Source organism: Prosopis cineraria, unplaced genomic scaffold, assembly GCF_029017545.1.
Source record: "Prosopis cineraria cultivar Desert tree isolate PC_DT_omini unplaced genomic scaffold, ASM2901754v1 PC7, whole genome shotgun sequence".
NCBI classification, from domain to species: Eukaryota; Viridiplantae; Streptophyta; class Magnoliopsida; order Fabales; family Fabaceae; genus Prosopis; species Prosopis cineraria.
The window spans coordinates 36,393,735-36,408,444 of NW_026555338.1; the positions used below are offsets into that span (position 1 = coordinate 36,393,735).

A 14,710-nucleotide genomic window follows, 5' to 3' on the forward strand; every position below is an offset into this window, starting at 1 on the left:
GAAAATCACATTTGGTATAGCCATCAGAAGTTATGGGAAAAACGTAACTCATGTATTTTTGCGAATGAGGATTCCAGTGTGGATAGAACCATGTGGCATATCAGGGACCTGTCTGATGACGTAAGGAAGGCTAGCCTCAACCTATAGAGTATTCGCCATGCTACCTATACTTCTGAGGAGTTTGTCTCCTGGACTAAACCTCCTAAAATTAGTTGTGACGGGTCTAGAAGGCTAGATCACGGCATTACAGGGCCTAGTCCGTTGCCCAGGAATTCTGACAGCACTTGGTTGGGAGGAATTTGCAGAACTCTGGAGAATTCTTGATGGTTTGAAGCTAGCTTAGTCTAAAGGCTTTAGATTGGTGATAATTGAATCCAATTCACTGGAAGCAATTTAGTTAATCACTGATTTTTCACCCCAATCCAGCCCACATATGCAGCTAATCAGAAGTATCTGAAGGCTCCTCCAATATAACTAGCAAGTGATCGCAACTCACGTATTCAGGGAGGCCAACAATGCCGCGGACCATCTGGCAAATCGCCCTCCATAGGCTGCCACTTGGGGTGCATGATTTATCAGTTGCCCCCAAGTTCTATCGCTGTCATTCTATCTGATGATAAGGCGGTTCTCGCTACTCCTAGACTTATTTCGAACGAGGCCTTAGTCCTCACTCCTCTGCTTTTGTATTCCATGTTGATGCAACTTAAATCACTATATAATCAACTACAGGGACATCGAACAAATAAAGCTCCACTGATTTAATGGTACCAGAGAGATGCATCTTCTGACTCGTGCAAACAATCTCATCTTAATTAACAGCACTTGTAATATTCAAAATCTTAAAAGAAACATTATAGACAGCGTTTCTTTTTTTGTTGAAGACAAACTGAGAGTGAACGAAATAATCGACCTGGGGACATGACATTGAGCAAAGAGTTTAAGCAAATCTGTACACAACACACCACTCACAAATATCAACCTATTTAGGTTCCAACCCCAAATCCTTTCTTGTTTTCCCCACAAACAAATCACCAGACTTGATGAGGCCCGGGAATCTCCCAAGCAATGTTATGAAAGGGAAATGTGCAAGCGCCTGTTTCCTTCCAAGTGAAACAAATGCTATAGCAGGCCGTGCCTTATATTCTCCTAGTTTTTTTTCTTTTCCTTCCCCTGTCAATGCCCTTAAATTCTTTGCGACCACTTGAGCATGCTCTCCTGCATTCACCCCTTGTTTTAGTTCCTGCGCCACATAGATTTCTGTCAGTCAAAAGGACTGACCTTTGGCTCTTAAAGAAAGCTACTAAATCATTACTTAATTACACTTAATTACCAGAACATCTGTAATATCTCCTATTGCAAAAATGTTGCTTCGGCCCTTGACCCGTAAATTCTGATCAACCTGGATCCTTCCCCCAGCATCCAAGTGACCCCTTAACATAGTTTCTCTGAGCCATGCTGAGCCAAGTGGTTGCCCTGTGCAAAGAAAATGAACATCTGCTTCGATAGTTTCTCCACCGGATGTTTGGTATGCACTATTAGAAACCGACTCCAAATTGACTGATTGCTCTAGCTTCACTTCAACTTTCTTTGACTTCAACCACTTCAAGGCTTTCCCGGAAGCCTTAGGCCCAACGAATTCCAGCAACCTTGTTCCTCTGTGCACTAGAGTGACCTTCTTCTCGGGGAAATCAACAGCAATCTCCGCAGCAAGTTCAACACCAGTAGGTCCCCCTCCGACTATCAGAATTGAACTTGCTGATTTTATCTTTTCATGTTCTGCCATTGGAAAGATCCCTTGCAAGTAAATATTTATTCACTCGAAGGTATAGATTCTATGAGTAAAGGCTAAGAGATTACCCGCTTTATAATTGTCGAGTCTTTCAGTCCTAGTTTTTGGAAGAGGTTCTTTATGGCCAGTGGCAATAACAAGAAAGTCATAGTGAATCTGAGAACCATCTTCAGTGAGGACTTCAGTTTCTGTTATATTGACGGCACCGGATGTAACAAGGTTGCCTTTCTTGAAGTAATCTCTATGGTTGATCACTATCCTCTCTGGAAAAGATGGATCGACCAGGGCCCTCAAAGCCGCCCATGGAATCTCAAAATATTCCTTCCTGGGATCAATATCACTCAATCAGAAAGTTCCATGTCCATGCAGGGGAACGCTCTTCATTAAAGAACATCAAATAACTCGAAAAGCAGACTACTTGAACATCAAGTTTGAATGTTGATAAGTTGGGAACAAAGAAGTTTCATAAAAACTTGAAGAGCATGACATTAAACTAAAAGTAGAGGAGGGTTTAATCGAAGTAAGGTTCCGCGAAGAAAAACTTGACAACAGGGTGAACTAGCAAAAGACGGGGAGATTATCACTGTGCAATGGATTAAAAAAAAACAGAGAGAGCTTACGGATCAATAAGAGTGACGTTGGCATGATTTTGAAGAGTTTTAGCAAGGACAGCACCGGCAAAACCACCTCCGACGATGACAACTTTCTTCTCCATTTGTTGATGCTGTGTTTTGTTTAGCTGAATTTGGCTTTGCTGATGTTTTGCTCACAGAAGGAAATGAGGCAGCATTAATAGAGTACAATGTGCTTGCATCATTGCGTGTCCAAAGAAGTAATCGCGTTTTACAAAATTAAGAATATATAAACGGCAAATTGTGGGCGTAGAATTTGAACAAACAGTCAAGATGGCATCATTTGTATATTAGTGCATCCTTCCCGCTTTACAGCCTACATTAGCTTGCTACTTCTCCGTTTATATTATTTAAGTGGAAACATATAAATAAATAAAAAAATCGCGACATGGTTTTAATCCCAGGTAGTTCTGAGGATGCTTCCTTTACAACTGAAAATTGACAAATCTCCAGCTGTCAGCATTGCATCAGCCGTTACTTGATATCGCAGGTCAACAATCCCTGGCCAAAAGATATTCAAATAAGACGGCCAGCTGAAGAATTTTAAAGGAGAAATAATCCACCCAAGACCCAAACCAAGTTTTTGATTATGTTGATAAACGGGAATCCTCTCTCTACTTTCCTTTAGTTTAAAGGATCCTGTAATTTTGTCATCATGCTCATTTTCCCTTTGCAGTCTTGTTTATATGATTAGTTTCTTGGCGTGAAGGAGTTTGTCTAAATATAGCTTAGATTATCCGTCCCTTTCATCGGTGCTTTGACTAATGGAAAAAGCTTGACTTTTATTTTCCTTCGTAGAGGAACACTCATTATATCTTCAGCCTGTGTTTTAAAATTGATAAAACGAGCCGGAGAGTTATTCCCGAGGGAGGGGTAACAGGTGCGTGATGGTGGGTTCCAGATTCTTCAAGAACGAACAAGCCATCTGCAACATCCTTCATTGTCATGGACTTCATCATTCACATTTGTAGCTGTCACATTATTTACAGTGTGCAATCTCCCAACTACACTGTTTCTTGGTCCAACATGTCTACACAAGATGCGTTCAAGTCTGGGTGAAAATATTATATTATTTTTTATAAATAATAATAATGTAGAAATAAGAAATAACTCACAGCTCAAAGTTTAGGTCACTTAGTTTTGAACCTCTAACAGCCAAGTAATTCAATTTAAATGGCAAAAAATCTATTATTTTTATAAACGAAACATTAGACTATGAAAATAGAGGACATATATTGAAAATCAAACTCGTTCATCACGTCCCCAAAAGAAACAAAATCATTGAATCCTCCTGCATTTTAATATTAATTTTCACTCGTTATATAGTTTAGTTATTCACTTGATATCATATTTACCCGTAAATATAGGAGAATATGCATATAATATTTCCCGCTTCATTTCCCTTCTCTCTCTCTGATATAAAGACAATTATAGAAAGAAAAGATCACAATAAAAAAAACAAAAGGAAAGAAAAAGAACCTTATTCCTGAGAGGATAGGAATAAAACTCTAGTCTAAAAAAAGAGAAATTATTAGAAATAAAAACATCAAAATAAAAAAAAATACCTGAGAAAGAGATTGAATGTTTTGAACTATGACCTCTCGCTTCATTTTCAGTTTTCAGTAAACATTTTTTTCAACATTAAAAATAATATATATTTGACTCAATTATCCCACTACGGAACTTTAAGATGAGTTTTCACCGGTTTGGCTAGGCAAGGGGTAGCTGAATGAGTTTAATGACGGTGGTGGTGGTGGGAGGCTCCGAGTATAATATATCAAACACCCAAACATGAACGAATAAGCCGGCTGGGTTTAACAATCAATTTTAATAAAAGGGGAAAATAAAGAAAAAGAAAATGCTCCAATAACCCAATAATAAAACCTGCATACCGCTTCTCACTCACAATTAAATCTAGACAAGCCAGTAAGCCACTTATCAACATCAAAATAGTTCCATCATGGAAACAAATGCATTCCTTTGCTTTAATAAAGAGCATGATAAAAAAGGACAAGTAATGCACAATAAGCATGCGATAGGAGAGTGGGATCATTTGTATATACTAATACACCATCACCATTGCCTATATTTTACTCAAGTTTGTGTGACATGAGGTTCGAGTCCCAAACGCTTCCTTGTTTTTCCAACAAACAAATCTCTAGACTTTATCATGCCAGGAACTCTTCCACTGATTGTCATGAATGGCAACTGTGCCACCGCATCTTTCCTTCCAAGCGATACGATTGCCAATGCTGAATGTGGCTTGTAAGTTTTCATCTTATCTTCATTACCTCCTTCCATCAACAGCCTCAAGTTATTTACAACTATTTCAGCCCGCTTTTGTGCCAGAAACCCTTGTTTGATTTCCTGTTGTGCAGATTCCCATCATAGAATTTCTGTTGAGGTTGACTTACAAGGACATTTAAAATGCCACGGATTCAAATCAAAGACAGCAATTTTTTTTTTATATGGAACATATCTGAGACTCATGCAATAGACGGTCCAAGTACTACAATGACAGAAATGGGTAGGAGATTATGCATGTACATGTTTGAGTCTCTAGACTCACAGGTTTTAGACACTTATTTCTCCCCCAGCTAAGGCACAGCAAAGACCTAAAACCCAACCATGAAAGATACAGGCAGGCAGTGAAGCCTCCAGTCAACTGCTCAGGTAAAAGATGGGACCATGATGCAATGGTGCAAATGCCTCAAAATAGAATTGGAGGATCGGCGTTCATGAGTTTCGTAAGCAGTATTCAAATATTTTCATCACTGGCAATAGAGGACAATCTACAAACCTAGTTCATACCATCAAACATGCTGTAATGTATACATGACAAAACGTGAAGGAAAGAGCAAGGACACCAAGAGCAGAGAGCCAGGTTGAAAACTGAAATCAGTGCTAAACACGAATAACTCTGACACTGAGAATTTAGAGGTGACTGTTGAAAACGTACCAACTACTGACTACTGAAAAGTTTCGGCATATGAGAAGTCAGCCAAATAGCCTTAAATAGCAGGCCTCTCCTAATTAAATTTTTAAATGACAGTGGTTTCCTATAATACACATTTTGGACATAATATGAGGAAATCTTCGAACATAATAAATTTAGTGGCTAATTTTATCCCCAAAAGTTTCAGTGCTGAAATTCAGATAGAAAACTTTTCACTTACAAGATTACAACTAGGAAGTGATAAGCACTTACTGGAATATTTGTAATATCTCCAATAGCAAATATGTTTTTCCGACCCTTGACTCTCAAAATTTCATCTACCTTGATCCTTCCATAAGCATCCAAGTCATTCTTCAACACCGTTTCCTTAAGCCATGCTGTACCAAGTGGCTTTGCTGTGCAAACAAAATGACAATCTGCCTCAATGGTCTCTCCAAGTGAAGTTTGACATGTCTTGTTTCCATCTACAATGGAATTCAAGTCAACGTTTTGCTCTAGCTTCACCTCAACTCCCTTTGATTCAAACCATTTTAGAGTCTTATCAGCAGCTTTTGGCCCAATGAATTCCATCAGCCTGGATCCTCTGTGCACTAGAGTAACTTTTTTATCCGGAAAATCAACAGCAATCTCTCCAGCTAGTTCAACACCAGTCGGACCACCTCCAATAATCAGGATGGAATTTGCAGATTTTATCTTCTGATTTTCTGCCAGTATAAAAAGCTTTATGATTTGTGTTCTGGTTAGGTCAATGCATTACATGGCAGAATCTATTATATTAAACATTCACACAGCATAATGCCATAATCCACAATCGACACTATCAATGCACTATATGGCTGCCTCAAGAAAACGGTCAGAAAAAATTATCCCAGATAATGCGCTGTGCTCTAACATATCTTTCCATAGCTGTACAACAGTATCATGGTTCAATGGCAATACTTTTCTCCTCAAAAACGGTGTAATGCTGTCGAGTGTTCATGTTGGAACAGATTATTGCCTGCACATTTGCTAACGTTTCAATTTACAGATTTCTTTGTTCTCCATCTAGTCCAGTTAAATTTAAATTTACCTGATAAGTATTGATCAAGCCTGTCTGCCCTACTTTTAGCAACAGGATCTTTATGGCCTGTGGCAATAACAAGATAGTCATAGGGTATCCGATGGCCATCAGCGGTCAATACGTCAGTTTCTGCAATATCGGTGGCACTGGAGGTGACAACGTTGCCGTTGGTGAAGTAATCTCTATGGTTAATCAGAGACCTCTCTGCAAAGGATGGTTCAACCATTGCCCTCAAGCTTGCCCATGGAATCTCAAAATATTCCTTCCTGAATTCAGATGTACTCAACCAAATCAATGAAAATGACATTCGCTCCATTAAAAGATTTATGCATCAGTTAATCATGAGTAGGATATGAAATGATATAAACTCCCACTCCAGATTCCCTTAGACTATTCAATGAAACCAAATGAATAGGACAAGGGTTTCAAAGCCAAACAAGCCCCTCGAATAAATGTTCAACGGGCATAAAATGTAATTAAGACTGTCAACATAAAAATTTATGAGGATGAGGTTAACCAGAATATACTAAAATAACATATCAAAGTTCCACTGTTGGGAAATTGTGGGTAAAAAGATTATGGATTGAAGGATTATTAGTAGATGCAAAGAAGAAATGAAGAGGTGACAAAGAAGTAAAAGGAAAGCATACGGATCAATGAGGCTAAGATGAGCATTAAACTGGAGAGATTTAGCTACGACGGATCCAGCAACACCACCTCCGACAACCACCACTCTCTTTCCATCTTTCTTGTCCATGTTGATGTCGGGAGGACTGAGATTCTCCGATGATGATTTCTCTGGTCACGGAATCAGGATTGAGGGAAGCACAGAGAAGTTATTCCAATTACCCAAAAAAAAAATTAAAGAATTGCCATCTGGAGTCTGGGGACATCCAATTACCAAGGGCGCCAAAAGGTCAAACGGAAAGCGCAATGCAGGGAGGAACATGAGTTGCGAGGTGTCCAGTTGTTGTGGGCCTAGAACTAGAATAACGGGCCTTGTTCGTTTTAAATTTTTCAAATGAAAAAAATACAATCATCAGTTCTTATAATTTTATCTGCTTTTATTTTTAATTATTATAATTTTTTAAGTATTTTTAATTTTTATAATTTTAAAAAAATTGAGTGACATATATGACTCAGTTCCCTATAATTTTAGGGTTTTCAGAATTAAAATATTAAAAATAAAATTCAATAAAATTAGAAGGATGATAATTGTGTTTTCTCTATTTTCTACCGTCTGGGAGGCATGAATAGACCAGTAAGGTGAACAACAATTGAATATTATGCAATAAATATTTCATTTTAAACTATTTTATTTTATGAGATGTCGTCATTATTTGATAAATAAATAATGACATCATATAAATGTCAATAGATGGAGTAATTCCTTATTCATCGGACTTGGCAGGGGAGAGACTAGACAGACGGGATAAAGATAAAGGCACTTCTAACATAGTTATGAACAAAATGTTTATGATTTTTTATAAGACACTTGAAACATTACCATCAGAAAAGTTTATAACTTAATAATTCTGTTTGAAAAAATTTTAAAAAAATAATTTTTATTTTATTTAAATACGTAATGTGTAACTCTGAAAAAATAACTAATATTAAATAAATGTAATATGAAAAATCTGTAATGAATATTTCACATGTATCTTATACAGAAACGAAAAATGTTCCCTCAAAATATCTTATAAATAGTACTAAATTGAATAAATAAGTTCAAAAAAAAATCAACAAAGGCTGTGCAAATATAATTCAATTTATAATTATATTTATCTTGACGAATAAATTTCTGTATGAAATAAAAAATATATACATGCAATTTACCAAGTCCTGGCTCCATGCGAGAAGGACATGCTTGTCAATATTCGATGCTGGTGTTGAGGAAAATAATCCTTTCACATGGCCCGCGTTCGAACTGACACATTGACAGTGAGGAGAAGAATAGGACGTGCTGTTTTATTTTAAAAATAAATAAATAAATGCCCAGCGATGGGACATGCTCCTGCTGACTTGAGTCTTTTTTTAAGGTTGGTTTACTTTGGAACCGGTTCAGAGCACCGTGGTGCTCGTCATCGAACAAAATCTTTACCATCCAGATTGATTTATTTTGGAACCAGTTTCGGTGCCCTCCGTGGTACTCATCGTCCAGCAAGATTTAAATCATTCAGATTAAAATTTAAATAATTCAAATATTTTTAATTTTAATTTTAATTTTATATTTTATATTTTATAAAAATAAAATTTATAATTTTTTTATAAATATATTTATCATCAATCTGGACAGTATTGATTTAATTTAGATAGTTCAATTTAATGTTATAATTTTTATAAATTAACTATTTAAATGTATTCTGGACAATCCAAATTCAATATTAAATTTTTATCTATAAGGTCTAGGTTTAAAATTTTTATTTTTATTTTAATTTTATATTTATTAAAATAAAAAATATTAAAAATTTAATAAAATAAAAAATTATTGAAAAATTTAATATTAAATCTATCTTTGTCTAGAATATATTTAGATGGTCAGTTTATGAAAATTATAATATTAAATTAAATTACTCAGAATCTCAAATTGAATCAACACTGTCCAAATTGATGATGAATATATTTATTAAAAAAATTTATAAATTTTATTTCTATAAAATATAAAATTAAAATTAAAAAAATTTGGATCATTTAAATTAAAATTTGAACGGTTCAGATCTTGCTAGATGATGCGAAACCGGTTCCGCTTTTTATTTCTGCCAAGATTTCTTCTTGTCTGGGGTCCTCAAAGACTGACTGCCCCATCTCCCACCTAACAAGGCGATAACAAATGTTCTTCGAATTGGTAATTATTTTAGTGGTAAAGAATACGGCAAGTCACTTGATAAGAGAGTGTCTTTTTAATATTAGGAATCAATGGAATGCCCGCCAAGTCCGCTCACTTGATATTGATAAGAAAGCGTCCTTTTTTTTTTTGGTGGTCGAGAAATTGTCTTCTTAATATCACGTTAATTATCAATCACACAAACCATCAGTAACATAATTTCGACTATGTTTCGAACCAAAATTACAAACTCCAGATTCTCTCAATTGTGGGAATTATATTCACCAAATCGGAGGTCATGCCAATTCACATAAACAAACGCACGTCAATTTTCAAGGTGCCATGTTAGAATAAAAAAGGCGGGAAAGATTAACCAATAGCATTTGATATATATATTTAAAAAAAAAAAAAACTGTCTTCGCAATAGCAATAGCAGTACTATATATGAGGTGCATGCAACGTAGGAAGTGAAGACTAAACAATAATAATTAATAAGAACTGAAATTAATTAATCTGGCTTATTGGTTATCCATGGAAACATCGAGGACTCGACGAGATATATCGATTATCTCGCTCACGTGGAAGAAAATAAACAAGACGAAGAGTGTTTTAGGTCAAGGTAAATCACTCTCTGTCTCTCTCTCTATATATATCATCAACAGCTATTTTGATTATGACTACACTCTCACATGAAATGCATTAAACATCAACACCGCAACTTTGGATCCCATTGATCCGGCTACCGGCGAGCCTGATATAAGCGGGACAGTTGACATGGAGGTGGTACGTCCCGGATACCCACGAACCCACCTTCCATTTAACTCTTCCTTCGACCACCACCTTCAGCATCACCGCCCCAGCATTCTTATCCTGCTGCAGAGCGTCCACCGCGTATGGTGGCACGGTCACGGAGATGCCGTACAAGTAGGGCGACCAGAAGGTGATGTCGTGGTGGTCTTGGTAGGCGGGAGGGAGGAGCACGGTCAGCGAGACCTGCTGGTCGCGGTAGGTAACGTAGACCTCGAGGGAGCGGTAGAAAACGCCGATTCGGTCATTGGGATTTTGAGCAGAGAAAGTGGCCTGCATGGTGAGGTTGAGGGTGGGAAAAGGTGATTCGTTGGAGTTGAGGGCGTAAAGAGCTGCATCCTGGAGTGTGAAACGGGGTTTGGTGGGTCTCAAGATGATGAGTATCAAGATGATGATGAAAAGTATTAGGCCGGTTAGGGCCAGGATGCCGATGAGTATGCGGCGGATGAGCTGGCGGCGCTCATCGTCGTCGCAGCAGCGGTCCTGGAACATGATGTTTGTACTGGTTTCTCCACGTCCGGAGCGGGTCGAGGATAATGGTTTGCTTCAACCCTGCGAGTGCTTGGCATTTAATTTATAGAAAAACTTGATTGGCGATAGAATTCGTACCGAGTCTGAATAACACGAGAATAACATGGACCGGCCGGTCAAATTCCAATATAGTCTGTCTAGTATGGATTTTATAACCAATTAAATAATGAAAACGTATAAATTAAAAGTTAACTTTTTTTTAAATATCCTATTTAATCCTTCCCCAATAAGATCTCACACACGTACATTTCTCACACAACACACAACAACCCACGCACAAGATTTTTTCCGATAGTTTGTTCCTTCAATCTCTTACATCAAGAGATAGGATCATTAAAAAAAAGTTGATATATATGCTAAAACCAAGCAATAAATTAAAGTGCTAGATGGGGTATTTTTCTTTGATAAAAATTCTAAAAGCTTAGTTAATTTATTGTGGGAGGGATGACCCCCCAAAGTCATAAAAAAGGTATTAAAAAAAAAAAACCAAGGGACATGACTGTGGAGGGTCCCTCCCATAATAAATGGGAATTTTATTACCCGTCTGAAACGCAAGACTGCTTAGTTAGATTCAGCGACCGACCATTAGAGACAAAAATAAAGGTTGGGTCTGTAAATTCAATTTAAATAAGAGTTTAAATTTTAAAAATTATTTTTTTTAGAAGAAATGAATTTGAGGGCCTGGTCTTGATAAGCTCTGTAAAAAAAGACTCAGGTTCGGGCGACCCTTTAAATTTTAATAAACCTAGTTATCTTATATACACACACACAGAGTACATATATATATTTGATTGATAATAACACAATTTGATTAATATTTATTATAAGTGATGATGAAGAAGTTGTAAAGGTAATTGACATTGAATTTTTATTTTCATCTTCAACAAGTACACTTACATTCGAGGGATCTAATGTTTTATTCATTGACGATGAGGATGAGGAGGATTTGAGTTTTGATTGATAAATGTATGTTATTTAGATTTCTAAACATGTTTAATTTTTAAAATATTGTGAGAATTTTAATTTTTTTATTTTAAAATATTTTAATTAATTTATACTGTTTAATTTTATTTTAATTTTTTTAAGTTTTTAGAACAGGACTTTTAAATTCAATCTTGAGCCTTTTATATAAGAGTTAGATCTTAAAAAGAGATTGAAAATAAAAAATTTAACTTAAAAACTTAAGCCTTTAAAGTTTCGAGTTCATAAAAATTAAACTCACTTATATTCCCAACTATACCAACCATACGACTCAAATCTGAAAATGCAAGTAACTTTCCACGAAGTTGGCCAAAACAACAACAAAAAAAAGTAACTTTCCACGAAGACCTTGACTTGGTCCATCAATCAATCAATATCAATGATTTTGACAAATAACAACCCGTTTTGGATGCAAGAGGATAGAGTTTCTTCATTTCTTTACATTGTAGTTTTAAAACGATTGGAGATTAAATTTTAATGACATAACCTAATCTGTATTTTTAAAAATTATTAAATTCAATAGGTCCTAGACCAGAGAAAGCCACTTCCCGACCTATTTCATCGGAGCGGAAATGAGATAGTTCAATATTGCAAGATATTGGCTAGCTAGCTGGCATTATAACTTGAAAAGTCACAGCAGACCCGGTGAGATCAACTGCATGCACACGAAATTCCAAGCTGTATTGTTGCCTACGGTCCACAGGCTCGTACTCACAGCGAGATAAGGTTATCGTCGGTTAGTTATGGGAGATTAATAAGATGCTTCCTTCAAGTGGAAAAATACAAGCAACGTCAATATTGTAAGATAATGACTTGCATCATATTAAAAAAAAAAAATCACACAATACTAGTGAGATCAACTTCATACAACTTCAGGCACGTCTGGATTAGAAGTTATAAAATTAAAGAATAAATTGAGATCTACAAATTAAAGTTAATATAAGAAAATGACTTTCACGTATTTGTATTTGGATCAGCCACCTAAAGTAAAACGGGGAAAAAACAAACATATTTTAAGCTTTCATGTAAATGAGCGAGCTTCCAGATCAAGAACTCTTTTAATTATTCTTTTTTTATGCAAATAGATAAGGACTCAAAAGTCACAAACAATGATCCAACAAATTATAGAAAATGATCAAGAAATTTTTCTTGGTCCTTTTATATAATTTTTAATATCATTTTTTGATTAAACAATAATTAAAGTTGATTTTTGTCAATAGTAAGGGTTACATTCACTACAAAAAAAAATTAACTTTCAACAGTGACCAAAAGTCGTTACAATATCACAACGAGAGCTCTTGTCATTGATTTTATCTGCAGTGATAATAAAAGTTATTATTAAAAATATTCAATTAACGACAACAAATGTCACCATAAAAAGGAAAACTTGTCACTATAGAAAGATAGTTACCACTAAAAATTAAGAATTAGTAAAAATCATATATCAATGTTGACCATTTAGTTGTTACTGAATGTTGAACATTAGCGACAAACTTTGTTGCCACATAAACTACCAATCAAAAGCGATCGACAAACTGTTGCTGCTGAAAAACTCATTTAGCATCCTTCTCTCCTTATAGATTTAGCTTCTGGTCATCTTGGAACCCACTTGAGCACAATCCTTCCACTATGGTTGAACCATACTCATGAACACCTTGAGAATTTTGAAGCCAAATCAAGAAAATAAAGCTTAAGGTTTGAAGAGTGAGATGGAAAAATAAGAATGATGGAGTCGAATTAAAATTTTAATAGTTAAATCATCAGATATGAAGGAGAGAAGGTAAGATGGAGATGAAGAACATGAAGAACAATAGAGAGATAATGGAGAAGGTGGCTGCAAAATAAGAGTGAATAAAGAATGAATGCTGAAAAATAAAATTAGGATAGTTTAATTCAAGTATAGGGTGAATGAGCCCAACTCTAGTATTAAAAAATTAGTGAAAAATGACTCAAGATAAATTTATTCTTTATCATGGTAAAATGCACAAAAATTCAAAGTAACATGGTTTGAAAATTGAATTAAATAAAGCTAAAGACAATAGAAAATTAAGAGAGAGAGTGAGTGAAATCAAAATGTGATACAATGTGTATAAGATCATGCAAGGCTTGTAGTCTTACCCAAAATTCAAGAATTTTTTCTCTATACTCATCCAGTATTCCAATCCAATGGTCCTCGTATGCCAAATATAAAGTGTGTAACTCTACACAAATAAGTGTGACATACAAAATCAAAGTTCAAAGTATATGAATAATATTTACATTTTTCAATTAAAATTAATTTTTAAATATGTGGCACGATGTAAATTAATAATAAAAATCAATTATGACATTAAAAAAGGACAAAGGGGCATGCCAAATAGCCCAAAAATTATAAGCCACATATGCACAACAATGACCTAACCTAAGTGTAAGAAAGCAAGCCAACCCGAAACTTTGACTTTTCAAAATTGTCAACTTGTGAAATTAATTATTCTCAATCTAAAATTAGTTTAAGAAATCTAATTGAACCATTTTTATTCTAGACTACAAATATATCTTAACAAATTTTCTCAACCATTTTCTCAAAATTTTAATTTTATGATCAAAATGCTCCTAATGTATAGAATCTTATACTTAGATAATTTTTTTATGATTAATGCAATTGGGTAAATATAACATAAATATAACATAATTTTTGGTCAATAATAACAAGAAAAAATGTGAAATAAATGTAACTTATCAACATGTTATTGAATAACGTAAGTATGTTGCATGATCATGGATGGGTGAAAGTTTACCTAGTAAGTAAGGTGATAATACTCATTATTTACACATATTTCATAGCTTATTTGGATTACTTTACATGCCCAAATATATCCATAAGACATTCACTATGCATATTTGCCTAGATATAAATGTTACATGCATTAGGGATATTTTAGTCATAAAATGCACCTTTTCACAACTTTGATGTTAAACATGGAAATTATGTCTTTTAATAAGCTAAAATGATTGATCAAATTAGTTTTCATTATTTCATCCTTAATTAGGAGTTATCAAGAAAAGATGAATTTTAATGTTGTCTCTTTAACAAGTTTTTACTTAGCCTTAGGATTTAGTTTAAGTATGTGCATCTCTACATTTGTGTCTT

General features: G+C 35.1%; 3 protein-coding genes across 4 annotated transcripts; all 3 read right to left on the reverse strand.

Annotated features, from left to right (window-relative positions):
- Positions 1-806: 806 nt before the first annotated feature.
- LOC129315035 (uncharacterized) lies at positions 807-2,568 on the reverse strand. Its single transcript, XM_054958541.1, has 4 exons — positions 2,410-2,568; positions 1,858-2,114; positions 1,331-1,776; positions 807-1,240 (listed from the first exon to the last, which is right to left on the reverse strand). Exons 1-4 carry the CDS (start codon positions 2,502-2,504, stop codon positions 980-982), a joined length of 1,059 nt encoding a protein of 352 aa, XP_054814516.1. The 5' UTR covers positions 2,505-2,568; the 3' UTR covers positions 807-979.
- Positions 2,569-4,288: 1,720 nt separating this feature from the next.
- Positions 4,289-7,391, reverse strand: LOC129315180 (uncharacterized). 2 transcript variants are annotated; one of them, XM_054958744.1, is made up of 4 exons: positions 7,088-7,386; positions 6,447-6,703; positions 5,630-6,081; positions 4,289-4,788 (listed from the first exon to the last, which is right to left on the reverse strand). In XM_054958744.1, the coding sequence occupies exons 1-4, from the start codon at positions 7,192-7,194 to the stop codon at positions 4,516-4,518; spliced, it is 1,089 nt and encodes a 362-aa protein (XP_054814719.1). In that variant the 5' UTR covers positions 7,195-7,386; the 3' UTR covers positions 4,289-4,515. The 2 variants fall into 2 exon arrangements, with proteins under 2 accessions (XP_054814719.1, XP_054814721.1); XM_054958746.1 differs by having other exon boundaries at positions 4,597-4,817; positions 7,088-7,391.
- Positions 7,392-9,755: 2,364 nt separating this feature from the next.
- LOC129314991 (NDR1/HIN1-like protein 1) lies at positions 9,756-10,599 on the reverse strand. Its single transcript, XM_054958483.1, has one exon. It carries the CDS (start codon positions 10,558-10,560, stop codon positions 9,961-9,963), a length of 600 nt encoding a protein of 199 aa, XP_054814458.1. The 5' UTR covers positions 10,561-10,599; the 3' UTR covers positions 9,756-9,960.
- Positions 10,600-14,710: the final 4,111 nt, after the last annotated feature.